Source organism: Tachypleus tridentatus, chromosome 1, assembly GCF_004210375.1.
Source record: "Tachypleus tridentatus isolate NWPU-2018 chromosome 1, ASM421037v1, whole genome shotgun sequence".
Taxonomy (NCBI): Eukaryota; Metazoa; Arthropoda; class Merostomata; order Xiphosura; family Limulidae; genus Tachypleus; species Tachypleus tridentatus.
Genome location: NC_134825.1, coordinates 121,927,434 through 121,950,578, shown reverse-complemented (window position 1 = coordinate 121,950,578; position 23,145 = coordinate 121,927,434). Strand labels below are relative to the sequence as shown.

The window sequence follows — 23,145 nt, the reverse complement described above, 5'->3', positions numbered from 1 at the left end:
GCCAGTTTTGAAGTAATCTCCCTCTTCACAGAAGTTCCAACTACTAAAGTCTGTAAGGTATCTGTAGAACTTGATATTCGAGACCCAAACCCTCTTAATTTACACCCCCAGCAACCAATTAGTAACTCCTATAGAATTCACTACCACCAAAACGAACTTTATGTTCGATGACCAAAACTACATAAAAATAAATAGCTTAAGTATGAGCAGTCCCATGTCACCGGTTTTGGCCAACATCTTCATGACACAAATGGAATCTCAAGCGATCAATTCGACCTTACACCCACCATTAAACGTGTACAGATATGTTGAAGATGCAATTGCTGGATACACATCTACAGAACACATAGTTTTTAACCACGTTAACTCCATACATCCAAACGTTAAGTTCACCTGTGAACATGAAAACACACAACTCACCAATAGCATTTATCAACCTCAAGATCATAAGAACCGATACACAATTCAAAACAGACATCCACATAAAAATCACCCATGCTGGACTATACATTCCCTGGAACTCAGCACATGAAACAAAACAAAAAACTAAACGTATCAAGAAACCAAATAAACACAGCCATAAAACTGTGCCCAACTAATAATATTAATGAAGAAATCAACAAATTATAACAGCACTTCATGAACATCAACAAATTTCCTTCAAAAACCGTTGAAAAAATTAGACACACACACCTAGACCAACAACACGAACAATAATAAATTCAATGAAACAACAAACAATAAAAATCTTACATTGTTGCACATCATATATAAGCGCCCGACCTTACCGATAAAATAACCAGCATCTCGAAAAAAAAACAACTTATAACAAAACATAACATTCCAGGATACACAAAAATTCATTCAAAAACCAGGTACAAAACGAAAGTCCATACTATGTAAGAAAACTACACTGAGAAACATAACAACATAAAATACAATTTAACAATTGCCACGACTTCTATATCGGAGAAACAAGCAGTAAAGTGGAATCCAGATTTAAAAAACAACAAAAAAACACGTTTTTTGAACACTGCCAATCAAATAAACACAATATAATAATGTACGACACAGATATACTAAGTGGGAAACAAATACAAAAAAACACAAAATCAAAGAACCCTTAAGAATAACATAAAGCAAAATTAAACCAATATAAACACTTTTATACATATATTAATTAATAAACTAACATCTAACTGCAGCGACCTCTACAATATCCCTTCACACTCTTGTCCCTTAGACATGTGACCAACAACGGTGAATTTCAAACTGTCCTTTTTAACTCGAAGGTGACGAAAGTATGTTAAGAACGTTCAAACATTTGTTCTGTACTTTATTTTAATTAAAGTGTTAATACCCATACCAGCCGTCTTTAGAAAACATTTTTACTTCAAGTGGGTTTCTCGTAATTATGAGATTTGCTCAGTTCTTCAGGCAGTTACAAAAAAAAAATTCTTCATCCAACAGGTAATTATTTTCACTTCATTATTTTATTATTTGTTCACATTTTTAGTATTTAATAGGGCATCCCTTTGCTTTGGTAGCAGCTTGTAATTATTTCTGTCATACAACACAATATGTTCCCCGCTGGTACATATAAAGTATAGGTAACAATATAAACACATTTTTCAGTGACACCATTGATTTTAATAGTGAAAAGTGTGATAATCAAAACACAACAATAAGAGACAAGTTCCTACGAGAAGAAATGGGACTTGGAATATCCTATCAAGTCTACGGATTTAATACGCTAAGATCAGGGGTTCGATTCCTCTCGATGGATAGCCTGATGTGGCTTTGCTTAAAACAAAGACATACACATATATACAATACACAATACAATATGATAACTTATTGCAAAACGATAGTTCTTCTTTTACTCAACTATATTTTCGGTTCAACTGAGATATGCAAGTCAAAAATAGAAACATTTTTTTTTTTTTACAGTTAACCCTAACTGACTTCTTCAAATTATCTGGAACAGTCCTGTACATTTTTCCATTCGTACTGCGTTGTACTCTACATGTTTTACAGTGGGCTGTAGACATTTCGCTTCAGAGACAAACAAGGTTATTCGTCTGGCTAATTACCTTTTCATAATAATGCTTCCAGTTTCTGAAGACGTATTTTTGACAAAAGCCAGCATTTTCTGCTATGCTGAAAGGTTTTCTTGGGATGCAACTACTGAATCCTTTCCTATTTTATTCTATTTCTTATTGTTTGTCTTACCATTAACACATAGTTTTCAAGAAGATTCTGCACAGTATCTTAAGCTCTAAGTATTAAAAATGGTGACTCGTATTTTAACCTTTGTGATTTTTTTTCTTCATTGTAACTGTGTTTCGAATCTACCTGAATAAGTAATTATAGGAACGTACCTGGCATTCTTTACTTAGAAATTTATTATAAGAGAAAAAGTCCTTACATCTTACTTAAAACTTTCCTTAATTATATGCTAAAAACATATAAATTGCTTTTTCTTTTCAAATTTAAGATTCGATACGAAATGTGACTGAATGTTTGCAGACAGTGCGTAAGAAATTAAATTATTTGAGTATTATGGTCCTGTTAAGTAAACATCTGCAAGCATTTATAATACATAAGTGTAGAAGTTTCAAGTTCCAAAAAATACATCATAGTAAATACACAGAAAATTATACGACGGGATTTCAGAGCTCTTTTCAATCCAAGATTAGTTTAAACAAGAGCAAATTTTAACGTTGTTTATTATCTATAAAATATCGAAATGTATTAAAAAATGAATATAAACCAGAGATGGAATACAAAGCTTTTATTATTTCATTGTTACCTTTCACTGTAGGTTTCCTACGAAGACAAATAATTACCACTATGGTTACTGACACTATTAGAACTATCCCAACAATCACGCCACCTAAGATTATCAATAGAGGCAGGTTTTCTATAAAAGAAATAAAAAAATAAAAAATATATGTATTTTGCAACATGCAAATAATATTAAACTGGATAATAATATTTGTGAAAGCTAATAAAAATCTTAACATTTTAGCCCTTTTACCTAAATAAACTAATATAGTCTCCTCTCAACACACTGATAATTTGTTACGGCCAACTAGCAACCAGAAAGTAGAACTCAGTTTCTAAAAATCATAACCTCTTATTAAAAACTCAGACATTACCATTTCTATGTTGGTTGTACAAACTAAATGAAAATCAATATGCAAAAATGATAATATCGAGCAAAATCTATTCTTTGGAGAATAGAAAACATTTGGGAAATCGTTTTCTACAGACAAAATTTCATTAAAGATTATACGCCTATTAAGTCAAAATAAAAAAAATATTTCAACACTTGCTTTTGATTAATTGAAAAGACATTTAATGCAAGTATGCTTAAACTTAATTACATCGGATATTATTCTTGAAACAGAACATAAAACAACAAACTGGAAATTTATAACCAAGAACTTTTTAAATTCTTGTGAAACTAAAAAAATTACAATGTACATTGCACAAGATAAGTGAAATTTAAAATATCTATGAAACAAAATACTCCATTCTGAAAATATATGTATGTGTCATATGGTTTGTTTTTGAATTTCGCGCAAAGCTATACGAGGGCTATCTGCGCTAGCCGTCCCTAATTTTGCAGTGTAAGGCTAGAGGGAAGGCAGCTAGCCATCACCACCCACCGCCAACTCTTGAGCTACTCCTTTACCAATGAATAGTGAGATTGACCGTCACATTATAACGCCTCCACGGCTGAAAAGGCGAACTTGCTTGGTGTGACAGGAATTCGATCCCGTGACCCTCGGGTAACAAGTCAAGCGTTTTAATCACCTCGCCATTCCGAGCCATACGTATTTATCTAAAAGTCAATGAATCTATACATCACATACTAAAACAGTTTTAAGAAATTTAGGCTTAGAAACTCATGATAATAATTCAGATGGGAAACAACATGATAAAGGTTTGTTCATAACGCAAAACTTGTGCAAAATTTATTTTTATAAATTTGCATGTATTTAGAAATCTTATTTTTCATGCACACGGTCACTGCAGTAATTATGGTGTTTTATGACTTTTATTCAACCTCAATAAACAATAGCTTGTTTTCAGAGTGAATTAATTGAAAAACAGTTAATTTAAATATATAAAAATATGATCTATATAAAAATATGATCCATATAAAAAAAAACTTGCACGTGTCACGTCAATCTTGATTTATCTTGCTTTCTTGAAATAATAAACTCATAAAAAGTAAAATAATTATGCTATGAGTACGCCACGAATTCATTTCACAAACTAATTCACCGACTATTGACTGCCTCAGTTTCACATTTCTGTCAGTTTGTCAAACTTGATTTTGCAATATTTATTTATTTTAGTTTTCAATAAAGCTCCAATTCTCCACACTTCCATGTTATTATCTGTATATCCTGAGTAATATTACTCTAATAATTACATAAAGCAGGGCCAAATCCTTGTATAGGTTATTTTTCCTTAATTTTGCGCAAAACTACACGAGCACTATCTGCGGAAGCTGTTCTTAATTTAGCTGTAGAAAGATAGAGATTTATTTGGTTTGGTTGGAAGTCAAGTGCATAGCTATACCATGGGCTATCTGTGCTCTGCCCACCATGGGTAGCGAAACCCGATTTGTCGCAGTGTAGGTCTGCATAGAAAATTGGAGAGCAGACATTTAGTAATCATCAACCATAGTCAGCTTCTGGGTTACTCTTTTACCAACGAATAGTGAGATTAACTGTGTAACGGATTTACTATTATATATTTATTCTAACATTATTATTTGTTCAAGTTTATTTAGAAATATACGTAACTTGTGCTGTTAAATCTGTATTGCAAAATCCCTACATATTGACTAAAATTGTAGAAAATTCTCGAATGTAAATATCTACAATATTTGTGTCTACGCAAACACTGGTATGTCATCTGTATTGTTGCGTAAGCTAACATTTTAAGAATATCTTACTTATGCCGAAAAATATTATTAACACGAGACGCCAAGAAATAGTATATATTATTGTTTTTTCTATAGTTGGTAGCTATAACTGTGGTTTTCATAAAGCTTATTAACCGAGAACGTCAGATATTTGACCAGGACGTTTATATATATCGAATATTACAAACCATTTAACTTCAATGGATTCTCACTGGACATTAGTATTTTCACAAACACATTATATAACTTCAGCGGTGGATAACTCAGCGTGTGGCATGCAAAGAAAGAAGAATATACAGAACTAGCTAGCTCCATATGAAGTGAATTGCATCAACATCAATTCAGAATTAATTCGCTCATCGTGAACCCTCGATAAAATATCAAAGAAGTTCCAGACCAGAGAGAAGGCTCAGTGTTGTTTGTAAATTTGTAAAGCTTTTGTTCATAGGTCATTATTTGTAATAATCGTTATTGTAAATTGTATTATTGTTCATATATCAAAATTTATTTGTATTAAAAAATGAAACTGTGTGTATTAATCTTGTTGGCAACTATCTTAAATTATATACATAATGATATTCAATTAATTAATAAATCTGGATTGTCATTTAACCCACTTACAGGTTATACGAATTTATGATACCTTAAGTAATAAAATGGATTGGAAATTCAGACTTGATAGGCCCAGCATGGCCAGGTTGTTAAGACACTAAAATCGTTATCTGCGAGTCGCGGGTCTGAGTCCCTGTCACATCAAACGTGCTTGCCCTTTCATCCTTGGGGGCGTTATAACGTTACAGTCAATCCCAATATACGTTGGTAAAAGAGTAGCCCAAGAGTTGCCAATGGGTGGTGATGACTAGCTGCCTTCCCTCTAGCCTTACACTGCTAAATTAGGGAAGGCTAGCGCAGATAGACCTCGTGTTGCTTTGCCCAAAATTCAAAACAAGCGAAACCGTCTTGGATAAGTTGTTATACGTTACAAAAATCACATTATAACACCTCATGGCTGAAAATATGACCGTGTTTGGTGTGAACGATATGTGGAGAATGTGAAACAACAATCTATATAATATATTTTTATGCACAAATTCTAACTGATGAGATAGATACCATAAGAACTTTTAAACCAAAAAATAATATATTATTAACATTTTGTCAAAAGATGCAAAAATTTTGGATTATCATATCTGTACAGAATATTTAAATTACATAAAAATACCGTTAACTTTCGTTTTATTTCTAGTGCAGCAAAACCATACTGAAGTTTCATTACATAGACTAATGAACCAGTTATTTGCTCAAATGCAACAAGTTATAAATAATAAACGAAATTATTGGATAATCAAAGTGGTAAACTTGTCTTTAAAAACTCAGAAAGTTTAAATAATCCACAATTAGTAGATACAATTCAAACATATTATTTTACTACATTACTAAAGACTAGTTTTATAGTGTAACATACTGCATGTAGGTTATCATAATTTAAATTATAACTTGGATTGGTATAACCTTAACTGTGTCGTAAAAGAAAGGATATTTGTATAATAATTGAGCACTAAAGTCCTCTGAGCAATATAATGTTAATAGTGATGAGGAAAATAGGATTGTAGGTCATATTTACAGAAAATAGGATTATAGGACATATTTACAGAAATACTGAATACTTGTTTATAGATTTTATAACCTAATTGTATCGGTCATTGGTTAGGCCAGATTTGGAGTATTGTGTTCAGTCTTGGGCTTCTTGCTTTAAGAAAGACATCGAATTGTTGGAAGAGTTTCAGACGAGGTTCACGAAAATGATGTCTGAATTGAGGGATTGTCATAAGAGGAAAAGCTGAAATATATCCAATTGTTTTCTTCTGAAAGGGGAAGATTAAGGGTTCTGATTGAAGTGTTTAAGATTATAAAGAGAATTGGAAATATTGATGTATCTTCTTTCATCATACCTAACAGTGAGAATAGTGAGACTTGGGGACACAAATATAAATGTTGACAGGGTGGGAGTAATCTTCAGCTAAGAGACTTTTAATTTTTTTAATTGGGCGTTGTGTTTTGGATGTTGTGGAGACAGTGTATTTAAGAAAGTTTAGGAGAAAAAATGATGACTATGTGATTCATAAGAGTTGGCTTCAATTTAAAAGTTTTATGTACTTGATATCTTCATTTTAGTTTAGAGTAGTTAATTTTAAAATTATAATTTTACTCAGTATACCATTACGGAAAGATTAACTTTCTATATTCTACTTCAGTAAAACTTCAATATAAAGAGAGTATGTTAGGAATGTATGAACTACGCAAGAACTATTGAGGTTGGGGTTTTACTTCTTAGGATATCCTTAACGAATTTGGTAGCTATTTATAAACATTTATCCTCTATAAATTTAAGGTGAGAACTAGGGGTAACAATGAAATATATAGAAAATTCTTTTTAATGTTTGTGTATATACACACACAAACACAAACATAAATAGATATATAACAAACAACACAGTCTAAACGATATACACTCTCGCTTTATAGCTGGACTTTATAGAAGAAAGAGCTTTAGATGTTTCAGCTGGCAGTTACGATTTGAATAGATCATGTAGAAATTAAAACTGTTTCCAAACTAATAATAAGTTTTCGAACACATAGAAAAGACAACCCACTGCCCACAACAAACAACAGGAGACTGTTCATTGATGATCCTAACTCTCTTCAGCTATAGGACAGGAGTTCTGGAACCAAACAATAGGATCACAACTGCTATTCGATCCAGAGTTCGTTCTCAGAGTTCATAAAATTGTTTCTATTTTAAACACTCAATGAGATGCATAATGTTCACAAAGAAGTACGAAACAGCTTGTTTGCAATTGTGTAAATAACACAGATAGAATAACATTGTTTTTCAGAGGAGTTGTACTTAACGTTAGAAGCGTAGACTCCAGTAATGAGGAAATTTAATATCAGAGAAGTTGTGATTCACTTTATAAGCGCAGGCTTCAGTGAGGGGAAAATTTTATATCAGAGAAGAAATTGTTATTCCCGTTACAAGCGTAGGCTTCAGTGAGGGGAATATTTGACATCAGATTCAACTCGATAATTACACATAGTGAAGGCGGGTGTGTGGTGTGGGCAGAAATAAAATTCAGTAGACACATCGACCACTAATTTTTACAATAGAATACTTTAATATTACAAATTATAAAGACCACATTCAACAGCTATATTCTTATTTAATTGTCTCTAAATCCAATATATCGGATGATAATGTCCTCCTCATTATCCACACTTTCTTGAAAGAAACATAACGAGTGACCAATCCGTTTATCTTACTTAAATTCTTACAAACATGAATGGAACAATTATGGAAATGTTATATCAATTCAAAAGACTCCAGGTGCTAGGATTTCAATAAAAGCAGATATTTTAGAAGAGTAGACTAGCATCCCTTTAAGCCTTACCAATATTCTAAAATCAAGTATGTGATGTCAATACAGTGGTGCTGCTGCTATTAGTGGTAAGAGCATTCTATTGAAATCAATTGTCATGAACTCTAAAAATGTGACGCCAACTCTACAAAATAATTATTTGTAATGGTGGCTTGTCATACATAATTATTTGTTCAAGAATGGATAAAAACTTACATTAGGAATAGATACTAGGAATATTAGGATATTAGGAATAGATATAGGAAATATTAGGATATTATGAATATATACTAGGAATAATAGGATATTAGGAATAGATACCAGAAATATTAGGAATATATAAAAGGAATATTAGGAATAGATACTAGGAATATCAGGAATAGATACTAGGAATAATAGGATATTACAAAAAAATACCAGAAATATTAGGAATATATAAAAGGAATATTATGAATATATAAAAGGAATATTAGGAATAGATACTAGGAATATTAGGAATAGATACTAGGAATATCAGGAATAGATACTAGGAATAATAGGATATTACAAAAAAATACCAGAAATATTAGGAATATATAAAAGGAATATTATGAATATATAAAAGGAATATTAGGAATAGATAATAGGAATATCAGGAATAGATACTAGAAATATCAGGAATAGATACTAGGAATATTAGGATATTAGGAAAAGATAGTAGGAATATTAGGATATTAGAACAGATAACAGGAACACAAGATACAGGAACAGATATTAAGGATATTAGGAACAGATACCAGAACACAGGATATTAGGAACAGATACTAGGAATATTAGGACATTAGGAACAGATAATAAGAATACAGGATATTAGGAACAAATAACAAGAACACAAGATATTAGGAACAAATAATAAGAATATTAAGATATTAGAACAGACACCAGAACACAGGACACAGGAACAGATACCAGAACACAGGATATTAGAACAGATACCAGGAATATTAGGATATTAGAACAGATACCAGGAATATTAGGATATTAGAACAAATACCAGGAATAATAGGATATTAGAACAAATACTAGGAATATTAGGATATTGGGAATAAATACAAGGAATATTAGGAATGGATACAAGGAATATTAGGATATTAGGTATAGATACTAGGAATATTAAGAATGGATACCAGGAATATCAAGAATGGATACTAGGAATATTAGGATATTAGGAATAGATACTAGGAATATTAGGATATTAGGAACGAAGACCAGGAATTTTAGGATATTAGAAACGAATACTAGGAATATTAGGATATTAGGAATAGATACTAGGAATATTAGGATATTAGGAATGAAGACTAGGAATTTTAGGATATTAGGAATGAATACTAGGAATATTAGGATATTAGGAAGAGATACTAGGAATATTAGGATATTAGGAAGAGATACTAGGAATATTAGGATATTAGGAAGAGATACTAGGAATATTAGGATATTAGAAAGTGATACCATGAATATTAGGATATTAGGAATGTATACTAGGAATATTAGGATACTAGGAATAGATATTAAAAATATTAGGATAAGATACTAGGAATATTAGGATATTAGGAATAGATACTAGGAATATTAGGATACTAGGAATAGATAATAGGAATATTAGGAATAGATAATAGGAATATTAGGAATAGATACTAGGAATATTAGGATATTAGGAATAGATAATAGGAATATTAGGAATAGATACTAGGAATATTAGGATATTAGGAATAGATACCAGGAATATTAGGATACTAGGAATATTAGGATATTAGGAATAGATACTAGGAATATTAGGATATTAGGAATAGATACTAGGAATATTAGGATACTAGGAATATTAGGATATAAGAATAGATAATAGGAATATTAGGCATAGATACTAGGAACATTAGGATACTAGGAATATTAGGATACTAAGAATAGATACTAGAAATATTAGAATATCAAGAATAGATACTAGAAATATTAGGATATTAGGAATTAATACTAGAAATATTAGAATATTAGGAATTGATACTAGAAATATTAGAATAATAGAAATAGATATTAAAAATATTAGGATAAGATACTAGGAATATTAGGATTTTAGGAATAGATACTAGGAATATTAGGATAATAGGAATAGACACTAGAATATTAAGATAATAGGAATAGATACTAGGAATATTAGGAATGGATACTAGGAATATTAGGATATTAGGAATGAATACTAGGAATATTTGGATATTACGAATAGATACTAGGAATATTTGGATATTAGGAATAGATACTAGGAATATTAGGATATTAGGAATAGATACTAGGAATATTAGGATATTAGGAAGAGATACTAGAAATATATACTAGGAATATTAGGATATTAGGAAGAGATACTAGAAATATATACTAGGAATATTAGGATATTAGGAAGAGATACTAGAAATATATACTAGGAATATTAGGATATTAGGAAGAGATACTAGAAATATATATTAGGAATATTAGAATATTAGGAAGAGATACTAGAAATATATATAGGAATATTAGGATATTAAAAATGGATACTAGGAATTTTAGGATATTAGAAATGAATACTAGGAATATTAGGATATTAGAAATGGATATTAGGAATGAATACTAGGAATTTTAGGATATTAGAAATGAATACTAGGAATATTAGGATATTAGAAATGAATACTAGGAATATTAGGATATTAGAAATGGATACTAGGAATATTAGGATATTAGGAAAAGACACTAGGAATATTATGATATTAGGAATGGATACAAGAAATATTAGGATATTAGGAATGATACTAGGAATTTTAGGATATTAGAAAGCGATACTAGGAATATTAGGATATTAGGAATGTATACTAGGAATATTAGGATATTAGGAATGTATACTAGGAATATTAGGATATTAGGAATAGATATTAAAAATATTAGGATATTAGGATAAGATACTAGAAATATATACTAGGAATATTAGGATATTAGGAAGAGATACTAGAAATATATACTAGGAATATTAGGATATTAGGAAGAGATACTAGAAATATATACTAGGAATATTAGGATATTAGGAAGAGATACTAGAAATATATATTAGGAATATTAGAATATTAGGAAGAGATACTAGAAATATATATAGGAATATTAGGATATTAAAAATGGATACTAGGAATTTTAGGATATTAGAAATGAAAACTAGGAATATTAGGATATTAGAAATGGATATTAGGAATGAATACTAGGAATTTTAGGATATTAGAAATGAATACTAGGAATATTAGGATATTAGAAATGGATACTAGGAATATTAGGATATTAGGAAAAGACACTAGGAATATTATGATATTAGGAATGGATACAAGAAATATTAGGATATTAGGAATGATACTAGGAATTTTAGGATATTAGAAAGCGATACTAGGAATATTAGGATATTAGGAATGTATACTAGGAATATTAGGATATTAGGAATGTATACTAGGAATATTAGGATATTAGGAATAGATATTAAAAATATTAGGATATTAGGATAAGATACTAGAAATATATACTAGGAATATTAGGATATTAGGAAGAGATACTAGAAATATATACTAGGAATATTAGGATATTAGGAAGAGATACTAGAAATATATACTAGGAATATTAGGATATTAGGAAGAGATACTAGAAATATATATTAGGAATATTAGAATATTAGGAAGAGATACTAGAAATATATATAGGAATATTAGGATATTAAAAATGGATACTAGGAATTTTAGGATATTAGAAATGAATACTAGGAATATTAGGATATTAGAAATGGATATTAGGAATGAATACTAGGAATTTTAGGATATTAGAAATGAATACTAGGAATATTAGGATATTAGAAATGGATACTAGGAATATTAGGATATTAGGAAAAGACACTAGGAATATTAGGATATTAGGAATGGATACAAGAAATATTAGGATATTTGGAATGATACTAGGAATTTTAGGATATTAGAAAGCGATACTAGGAATATTAGGATATTAGGAATGTATACTAGGAATATTAGGATATTAGGAATGTATACTAGGAATATTAGGATATTAGGAATAGATATTAAAAATATTAGGATATTAGGATAAGATACTAGGAATATTAGGATATCAGGAATATATATTAAAAATATTAGGATATTAGGATAAGATACTAGGAATATTAGGATATCAGGAATATATATTAAAAATATTAGGATATCAGGATAAGATACTAGTAATATTAGGATATTAGGAATAGATAATAGGAATACTAGGAATAGATACTAGGAATATTAGGAATAGATACCAGGAATATTAGGAATAGATGTCAGGAATATTGGAATATTAGAAATAAATACTAGGAATATTAGGAATAGATACTAGGAATATTAGGAATAGATACTAGGAATATTAGGATATTAGGAATGAATACTAGGAATATTAGGATATTAGGAAAAGATACTATGAATATTAGGAATAGATACTAGGAATAGATCCTGGGAATATAAGGATAATAGAAATAGATACTAGGAATATTACGATATTAGGAATGGATACTAGGAATTTTAAGATATTAGGAATGAATACTAGGAATATTAGGATATTAGGAAAAGACACTAGGAATATTACGATATTAGGAATGGATACAAGAAATATTAGGATATTAGGATGAGATACTAGGAATACTAGGATATTATGAATATATATTAGGAATATTACGATATTAGAAAGCGATACCAGGAATATTAGGATATTAGGAATGGATACTAGGAATATTAGGATATTAGGAATAGATATTAAAAATATTAGGATATTAGGAATGGATACTAGGAATATTAGGATATTAGGAATAGATATTAAAAATATTAGGATATTAGGATAAGATACCAGGAATATTAGGATATTAGGAATGGATACTAGGAATATTAGGATATTAGGAATTGATACTAGAAATATTAGGAATGGATACTAGGAATATTAGGATATTAGGGAGAGATACTAGGAATACTGGGATATTATGAATATATATTAGGAATATTAGGATATTAGAAAGAGATACCAGTAATACTAGGATATTAGGAATAGATACTAGGAATATTAGGATATTAGGAATGGATACAAGGAATATTAAGATATTAGGAATAGATACTGGGAATATTAAGAATAGATACTAGGAATATTAGGATATTAGGAATAGATAATAAAAATATAAGGAATAGATACTAGGAATATTAGGAATAGATACTAGGAATATTAGGATATTAGGAAGAGATACTAGAAATATATACTAGGAATATTAGGATATTAGGAAGAGATACTAGAAATATATACTAGGAATATTAGGATATTAGGAAGAGATACTAGAAATATATACTAGGAATATTAGGATATTAGGAAGAGATACTAGAAATAGATATTAAAAATATTAGAATATTAGGATAAGATACCAGGAATATTAGGATATTAGGAATGGATACTAGGAATATTAGGATATTAGGAATAGATATTAAAAATATTAGGATATTAGGATAAGATACCAGGAATATTAGGATATTAGGAATTGATACTAGAAATATTAGGAATGGATACTAGGAATATTAGGATATTAGGAAGAGATACTAGGAATACTAGGATATTATGAATATATATTAGGAATATTAGGATATTAGAAAGTGATACCAGGAATACTAGGATATTAGGAATAGATACTAGGAATATTAGGATATTAGGAATGGATACTAGGAATATTAGGATATTAGGAATGGATACTAGGAATATTAAGATATTAGGAAGAGATACTAGAAATATATACTAGGAATATTAGGATATTAGGAAGAGATACTAGAAATATATACTAGGAATATTAGGATATTAGGAAGAGATACTAGAAATATATATTAAGAATATTAGGATATTAGGAAGAGATACTAGAAATATATATAGGAATATTAGGATATTAAAAATGGATACTAGGAATTTTAGGATATTAGAAATGAATACTAGGAATATTAGGATATTAGAAATGGATACTAGGAATTTTAGGATATTAGAAATGAATACTAGGAATATTAGGATATTAGAAATGGATACTAGGAATATTAGGATATTAGGAAAAGACACTAGGAATATTAGGATATTAGGAATGGATACAAAAAATATTAGGATATTAGGAAGAGATACTAGGAATAGATCCTGGGAATATTAGGATAATAGGAATAGATACTAGGAATATTACGATATTAGGAATGGATACTAGGAATTTTAGGATATTAGGAATGAATACTAAAAATTTTAGGATATTAGAAAGCGATACCAGGAATATTAGGGTATTAGGAATGTATACTAGGAATATTAGGATATTAGGAATAGATATTAAAATATTGAGGATATTAGGATAAGATACTAGGAATATTAGGATATCAGGAATATATATTAAAACATTACGATATCAGGAATATATATTAAAAATATTAGGATATCAGGAATATATATTAAAAATATTAGGATATCAGGATAAGATACTAGGAATATTAGGATATTAGGAATAGATAATAGGAATATTAGGAATAGATACTAGGAATATTAGGAATAGATGTCAGGAATATTGGAATATTAGAAATAGATACTAGGAATATTAGGAATAGATACTAGGAATATTAGGATATTATGAATGAATACTATGAATATTAGGATATTAGGAAAAGATACTATGAATATTAGGAATAGATACTAGGAATAGATCCTGGGAATATTAGGATAATAGGAATAGATACTAGGAATATTACGATATTAGGAATAGATACCAGGAATTTTAGGATATTAGGAATGAATACTAGGAATTTTAGGATATTAGGAATGAATACTAGGAATATTAGGATATTAGGAAAAGACACTAGGAATATTACGATATTAGGAATGGATACAAGAAATATTAGGATATTAGGATGAGATACTAGGAATACTAGGATATTATGAATATATATTAGGAATATTACGATATTAGAAAGCGATACCAGGAATATTAGGATATTAGGAATGTATACTAGGAATATTAGGATATTAGGAATAGATAATAGGAATATTAGGAATAGATACTAGGAATATTAGGAATAGATGCCAGGAATATTAGGAATAGATGTCAGGAATATTGGAATATTAGAAATAAATACTAGGAATATTAGGAATAGATACTAGGAATATTAGGAATAGATACTAGGAATATTAGGATATTAGGAATGAATACTAGGAATATTAGGATATTAGGAAAAGATACTATGAATATTAGGAATAGATACTAGGAATAGATCCTGGGAATATAAGGATAATAGAAATAGATACTAGGAATATTACGATATTAGGAATGGATACTAGGAATTTTAAGATATTAGGAATGAATACTAGGAATATTAGGATATTAGGAAAAGACACTAGGAATATTACGATATTAGGAATGGATACAAGAAATATTAGGATATTAGGATGAGATACTAGGAATACTAGGATATTATGAATATATATTAGGAATATTACGATATTAGAAAGCGATACCAGGAATATTAGGATATTAGGAATGGATACTAGGAATATTAGGATATTAGGAATAGATATTAAAAATATTAGGATATTAGGATAAGATACCAGAAATATTAGGATATTAGGAATGGATACTAGGAATATTAGGATATTAGGAATTGATACTAGAAATATTAGGAATGGATACTAGGAATATTAGGATATTAGGGAGAGATACTAGGAATACTGGGATATTATGAATATATATTAGGAATATTAGGATATTAGAAAGAGATACCAGTAATACTAGGATATTAGGAATAGATACTAGGAATATTAGGATATTAGGAATGGATACAAGGAATATTAAGATATTAGGAATAGATACTGGGAATATTAAGAATAGATACTAGGAATATTAGGATATTAGGAATAGATAATAAAATATAAGGAATAGATACTAGGAATATTAGGAATAGATACTAGGAATATTAGGATATTAGGAAGAGATACTAGAAATATATACTAGGAATATTAGGATATTAGGAAGAGATACTAGAAATATATACTAGGAATATTAGGATATTAGGAAGAGAACACTAGAAATATATACTAGGAATATTAGGATATTAGGAAGAGATACTAGAAATAGATATTAAAAATATTAGAATATTAGGATAAGATACCAGGAATATTAGGATATTAGGAATGGATACTAGGAATATTAGGATATTAGGAATAGATATTAAAAATATTAGGATATTAGGATAAGATACCAGGAATATTAGGATATTAGGAATTGATACTAGAAATATTAGGAATGGATACTAGGAATATTAGGATATTAGGAAGAGATACTAGGAATACTAGGATATTATGAATATATATTAGGAATATTAGGATATTAGAAAGTGATACCAGGAATACTAGGATATTAGGAATAGATACTAGGAATATTAGGATATTAGGAATGGATACTAGGAATATTAGGATATTAGGAATGGATACTAGGAATATTAAGATATTAGGAAGAGATACTAGAAATATATACTAGGAATATTAGGATATTAGGAAGAGATACTAGAAATATATACTAGGAATATTAGGATATTAGGAAGAGATACTAGAAATATATATTAAGAATATTAGGATATTAGGAAGAGATACTAGAAATATATATAGGAATATTAGGATATTAAAAATGGATACTAGGAATTTTAGGATATTAGAAATGAATACTAGGAATATTAGGATAATAGAAATGGATATTAGGAAAGGATACTAGGAATTTTAGGATATTAGAAATGAATACTAGGAATATTAGGATATTAGAAATGGATACTAGGAATGGATACTAGGAATTTTAGGATATTAGAAATGAATACTAGGAATATTAGGATATTAGAAATGGATACTAGGAATATTAGGATATTAGGAAAAGACACTAGGAATATTAGGATATTAGGAATGGATACAAAAAATATTAGGATATTAGGAAGAGATACTAGGAATAGATCCTGGGAATATTAGGATAATAGGAATAGATACTAGGAATATTACGATATTAGGAATGGATACTAGGAATTTTAGGATATTAGGAATGAATACTAAAAGTTTTAGGATATTAGAAAGCGATACCAGGAATATTAGGGTATTAGGAATGTATACTAGGAATATTAGGATATTAGGAATAGATATTAAAAATATTAGGATATTAGGATAAGATACTAGGAATATTAGGATATCAGGAATATATATTAAAACATTACGATATCAGGAATATATATTAAAAATATTAGGATATCAGGAATATATATTAAAAACATTAGGATATCAGGATAAGATACTAGGAATATTAGGATATTAGGAATAGATAATAGGAATATTAGGAATAGATACTAGGAATATTAGGAAAAGATACCAGGAATATTAGGAATAGATGTCAGGAATATTGGAATATTAGAAATAGATACTAGGAATATTAGGAATAGATACTAGGAATATTACGATATTATGAATGAATACTATGAATATTAGGATATTAGGAAAAGATACTATGAATATTAGGATTAGATACTAGGAATAGATCCTGGGAATATTAGGATAATAGGAATAGATACTAGGAATATTACGATATTAGGAATAGATACCAGGAATTTTAGGATATTAGGAATGAATACTAGGAATTTTAGGATATTAGGAATGAATACTAGGAATATTAGGATATTAGGAAAAGACACTAGGAATATTACGATATTAGGAATGGATACAAGAAATATTAGGATATTAGGATGAGATACTAGGAATACTAGGATATTATGAATATATATTAGGAATATTACGATATTAGAAAGCGATACCAGGAATATTAGGATATTAGGAATGGATACTAGGAATATTAGGATATTAGGAATAGATATTAAAAATATTAGAATATTAGGATAAGATACCAGGAATATTAGGATATTAGGAATTGATACTAGAAATATTAGGAATGGATACTAGGAATATTAGGATATTTGGATAAGATACCAGGAATATTAGGATATTAGGAATTGATACTAGAAATATTAGGAATGGATACTAGGAATATTAGGATATTAGGAAGAGATACTAGGAATACTAGGATATTATGAATATATATTAGGAATATTAGGATATTAGAAAGAGATACCAGGAATACTAGGGTATTAGGAATAGATACTAGGAATATTAGGATATTAGGAATGGATACTAGGAATATTAAGATATTAGGAATAGATACTAGGAATATTAGGAATAGATACTAGGAATATTAGGAATAGATACTAGGAATATTAGGAATAGATACTAGGAATATTAGGATATTAGGAATAGATACTAGGAATATTAGGATATTAGGAATAGATACTAGGAATATTAGGATACTAGGAATATTAGGATATTAGGAATAGATAATAAAAATATTAGGAATAGATACTAGGAATATTATGAATAGATACTAGGAATATTAGGATATTAGGAATAGATACTAGAAATATTAGGATACTAGGAATATTAGGATATAAGAATAGATAATAGGAATATTAGACATAGATACTAGGAACATTAGGATACTAGGAACATTAGGATACTAGGAATATTAGGATACTAAGAATAGATACTAGAAATATTAGGATATTAAGAATAGATACTAGAGATATTAGTAATTGATACTAGAAATATTAGGATATTAGGAATTGATACTAGAAATATTAGAATAATAGGAATAGATATTAAAAATATTAGTAAAAGATACTAGGAATATTAGGATTTTAGGCATAGATATCAGGAATATTAGAATATTAAGAATAGATAATAGGAATATTTGGATATTAGGAATAGATACTAGGAATATTAGGTTATTAGGAAGGGATACTAGGAATATTAGGTTATTAGGAATGGATACTAGAAATATTAGTATATTAGGAATGGATACTAGGAATATTAGTATATTAGGAATAGATACTAGGAATATTAGGATATTAGGAATAGATACTAGGAATATTAGAATATTAGGAATAGATACTAGGAATATTAGGATATTAGGAATTGATACTGGGAATATTAGGTTACTCGGAATGGATACTAGGAATATGAGGATATTAGGAATGGATTCTAGGAATATTTCGATATTAGGAATAGATACTAGGAATATTAGGTTATTCGGAATGGATACTAGGAATATGAGGATATTAGGAATGGATTCTAGGAATATTACGATATTTGGAATGGATACTAGGAATATTAGGATATTAGGAATGGACACTAGTATTATTAGGATATTAGGAATGGTTACTAGGAATAGATACTAGGAATATTAGGTTATTAGGAATGGATACTAGGAATATTAGGATATTAGGAATAGATACTAGGAATATTAGGATATTAGGAATAGATACTAGGAATATTAGTATACAGGAATTGATACTAGAAATATTAGGAATAAATACTAGGAATATTAGAATATTAGGAATAGATACAAGGAATATTTGGATATTAGGAATAGATACGAGGAATATTAGGATATTATAAATATATATTAGGAATATATAATAGGAATATTAGGATATTAGGAATGGATACTAGGAATATTAGGATATTAGGAATAGATACTAGGAATATTAGGAATAGATACTAGGAATAATAGGAATATATAATAGGAATATTGGGATATTAGGAATGGATACTAGGAATATTAGGATATTAGGAATAGATACTAGGAATATTAGGAATAGATACTAGGAATATTACAAATAGATACTAGGAATATTAGGATATTAGGAATAGATACTAGGAATATTAGGAATAGATACTAGGAATATTAGGAATAGATACTAAAAATATTAGGATATTAGGAATAGATACTAGGAATATTAGGAATTGACACTAGAAATATTAAGAATTGATAGTAGGAATATTAGGATATTAGGAATAGATACTAAGAGTATTAGGATTTTAGGAAAAGATACTAGGATTATTAGGGTATTAGGAATAGATACTATAACATTAGGAATAGATACTAGGAATAGTAGGAATAGATACTAGGAATATGAGGAATAGATACTAGGAATATTAGAAATAGATACTAGGAATATTATAATATTAGGAATAGATACTAGGATTATTAGGATATTAGGAATAGATACTAAAAATATTAGGATATTAGGAATGGATACTAGGATTATTAGGATATTAGGAATGGATACTAGGAATATTAGGATATTAGGAATGAACACTAAGATCATTAGGATATTAGGAATGGATACTAGGAATATTAGGATAGTAGGAATGGATACTAGGAATATTAGGATCTTAGGAATGGACACTAGGATCATTAGGATATTAGGAATATTAGGATATTAGGAAGAGATACTAGTAATATTAAAATATTAGGAATAGATACTAGGAATATTAGGATGTTAGGAATAGTTACTAGGAATACTAGGATATTAGAATATTAGGAAAATAGGAATATTAACGATATTATAAATAGATACTAAGAATAATAGGATATTACAAGGCGATACCAGGAATATTAGGATATTAGGAATGGATACTAGGAATATTAGAATATTAGAAATGGATACTAGGAATATTAGGATATCAGGAATGGACTCTAGGATTATTAGGATATTACAAATGGATACTAGGAATATTAGGATATTAGGAATAGATACTAGGAATATTTGGATATTAGGAATAGATACTAGGAATATTAGGATATTAGGAATAGATACTAGGAATATTAGGATATTAGGAATATATACCAGGAATATTAGAATATTAGCAATAGATACTAGGAATATTTGGATATTAGGAATAGATACTAGAAATATTAGGATATTAGGAATGGATACCAGGAATATTAGGATTTTAGGAATGGATACTAGGAATAATAGGATATTAGGAATAGATACTAGGAATATTAGGATATTAGGAATAGAAACTAGTAATATTAAGATATTAGGAATAGATACTTGGAATACTAGGATATTAGAATATTAGGAAACTAGGAATATTAACGATATTATAAATAGATACTAAGAATAATAGGATATTAAAAGGCGATACCAGGAATATTAGGATATTAGGAATTGATACTAGGAATATTAGGTTATTAGGAATAGATATTAAAAATATTAGTAAAAGATACTAGGAATATTAGGATTTTAGGAATAGATATCAGGAATATTAGAATATTAAGAATAGATAATAGGAATATTTGGATATTAGGAATAGATACTAGGAATATTAGTTTATTAGGAAAGGATACTAGGAATATTAGGTTATTAGAATGGATACTAGAAATATTAGTATATTAGGAATGGATACTAGGAATATTAGTATATTAGGAATAGATACTAGGAATATTAGGATATTAGGAATAGATACTAGGAATATTAGAATATTAGGAATAGATACTAGGAATATTAGGATATTAGGAATTGATACTAGGAATATTAGGTTACTCGGAATGGATACTAGGAATATGAGGATATTAGGAATGGATTCTAGGAATATTACGATATTAGGAATAGATACTAGGAATATTAGGTTATTCGGAATGGATACTAGGAATATGAGGATATTAGGAATGGATTCTAGGAATATTACGATATTTGGAATGGATACTAGGAATATTAGGATATTAGGAATGGACACTAGTATTATTAGGATATTAGGAATGGTACTAGGAATAGATACTATGAATATTAGGATATTATGAATAGATACTAGGAATATTTGGATATTAGGAAGAGATACTAGGAATATTAGGTTAGTAGGAATGGATACTAATAATATTAGGATATTAGGAATAGATACTAGGAATATTAGGATATTAGGAATAGATACGAAGAATATTAGTATATAGGAATTGATACTAGAAATATTAGGAATAAATACTAGGAATATTAGAATATTAGGAATAGATACAAGGAATATTTGGATATTAGGAATAGATACGAGGAATATTAGGATATTATAAATATATATTAGGAATATATAATAGGAATATTAGGATATTAGGAATGGATACTAGGAATATTAGGATATTAGGAATAGATACTAGGAATATTAGGGATATATAATAGGAATATTGGGATATTAGGAATGGATACTAGGAATATTAGAATATTAGGAATAGATACTAGGAATAATACAAATAGATACTAGGAATATTAGGATATTAGGAATAGATACTAAATATTAGGAATAGATACTAGGAATATTAGGAATAGATACTAGGAATATTAAGGAATAGAATATACAAAATATTAGGATATTAGGAATAGATACTAGGAATATTAGGAATTGACACTAGAAATATTAAGAATTGATAGTAGGAATATTAGGATATTAGGAATAGATACTAAGAGTATTAGGATTTTAGGAAAAGATACTAGGATTATTAGGGTATTAGTAACAAATACTAGGAATATTAGGATATTAAGAAGAGATACTAGGAATATTAGGATATTAGGAATAGATACTAGGAATATTAGGATATTAGGAATAAATTCTAGGAATATTAGGATATTAGGAATAGATACTATAACATTAGGAATAGATACTAGGAATATGAGGAATAGATACTTGGAATATTAGAAATAGATACTAGGAATATTAGGATATTAGGAATAAATACCAGGAATATTAGAATATTAGCAATACATACTAGGAATATTTGGATATTAGGAATAGATACTAGAAATATAGGGATAT

At 28.4% G+C, this 23,145-nt stretch overlaps 1 protein-coding gene across 5 annotated transcripts in view; it reads right to left on the bottom strand.

Annotated features, from left to right (window-relative positions):
• LOC143222567 (irregular chiasm C-roughest protein-like) overlaps positions 1-23,145 on the bottom strand; it is a 191,857-nt gene that overhangs the window by 7,915 nt on the left and 160,797 nt on the right. For all 5 annotated transcript variants that reach the window (XM_076449247.1, XM_076449235.1, XM_076449254.1 and 2 more), the window contains one exon: positions 2,813-2,923. In XM_076449247.1, coding sequence (XP_076305362.1) covers positions 2,813-2,923 — 111 coding nt within the window. The remainder of the gene's footprint in view (positions 1-2,812; positions 2,924-23,145) is intronic.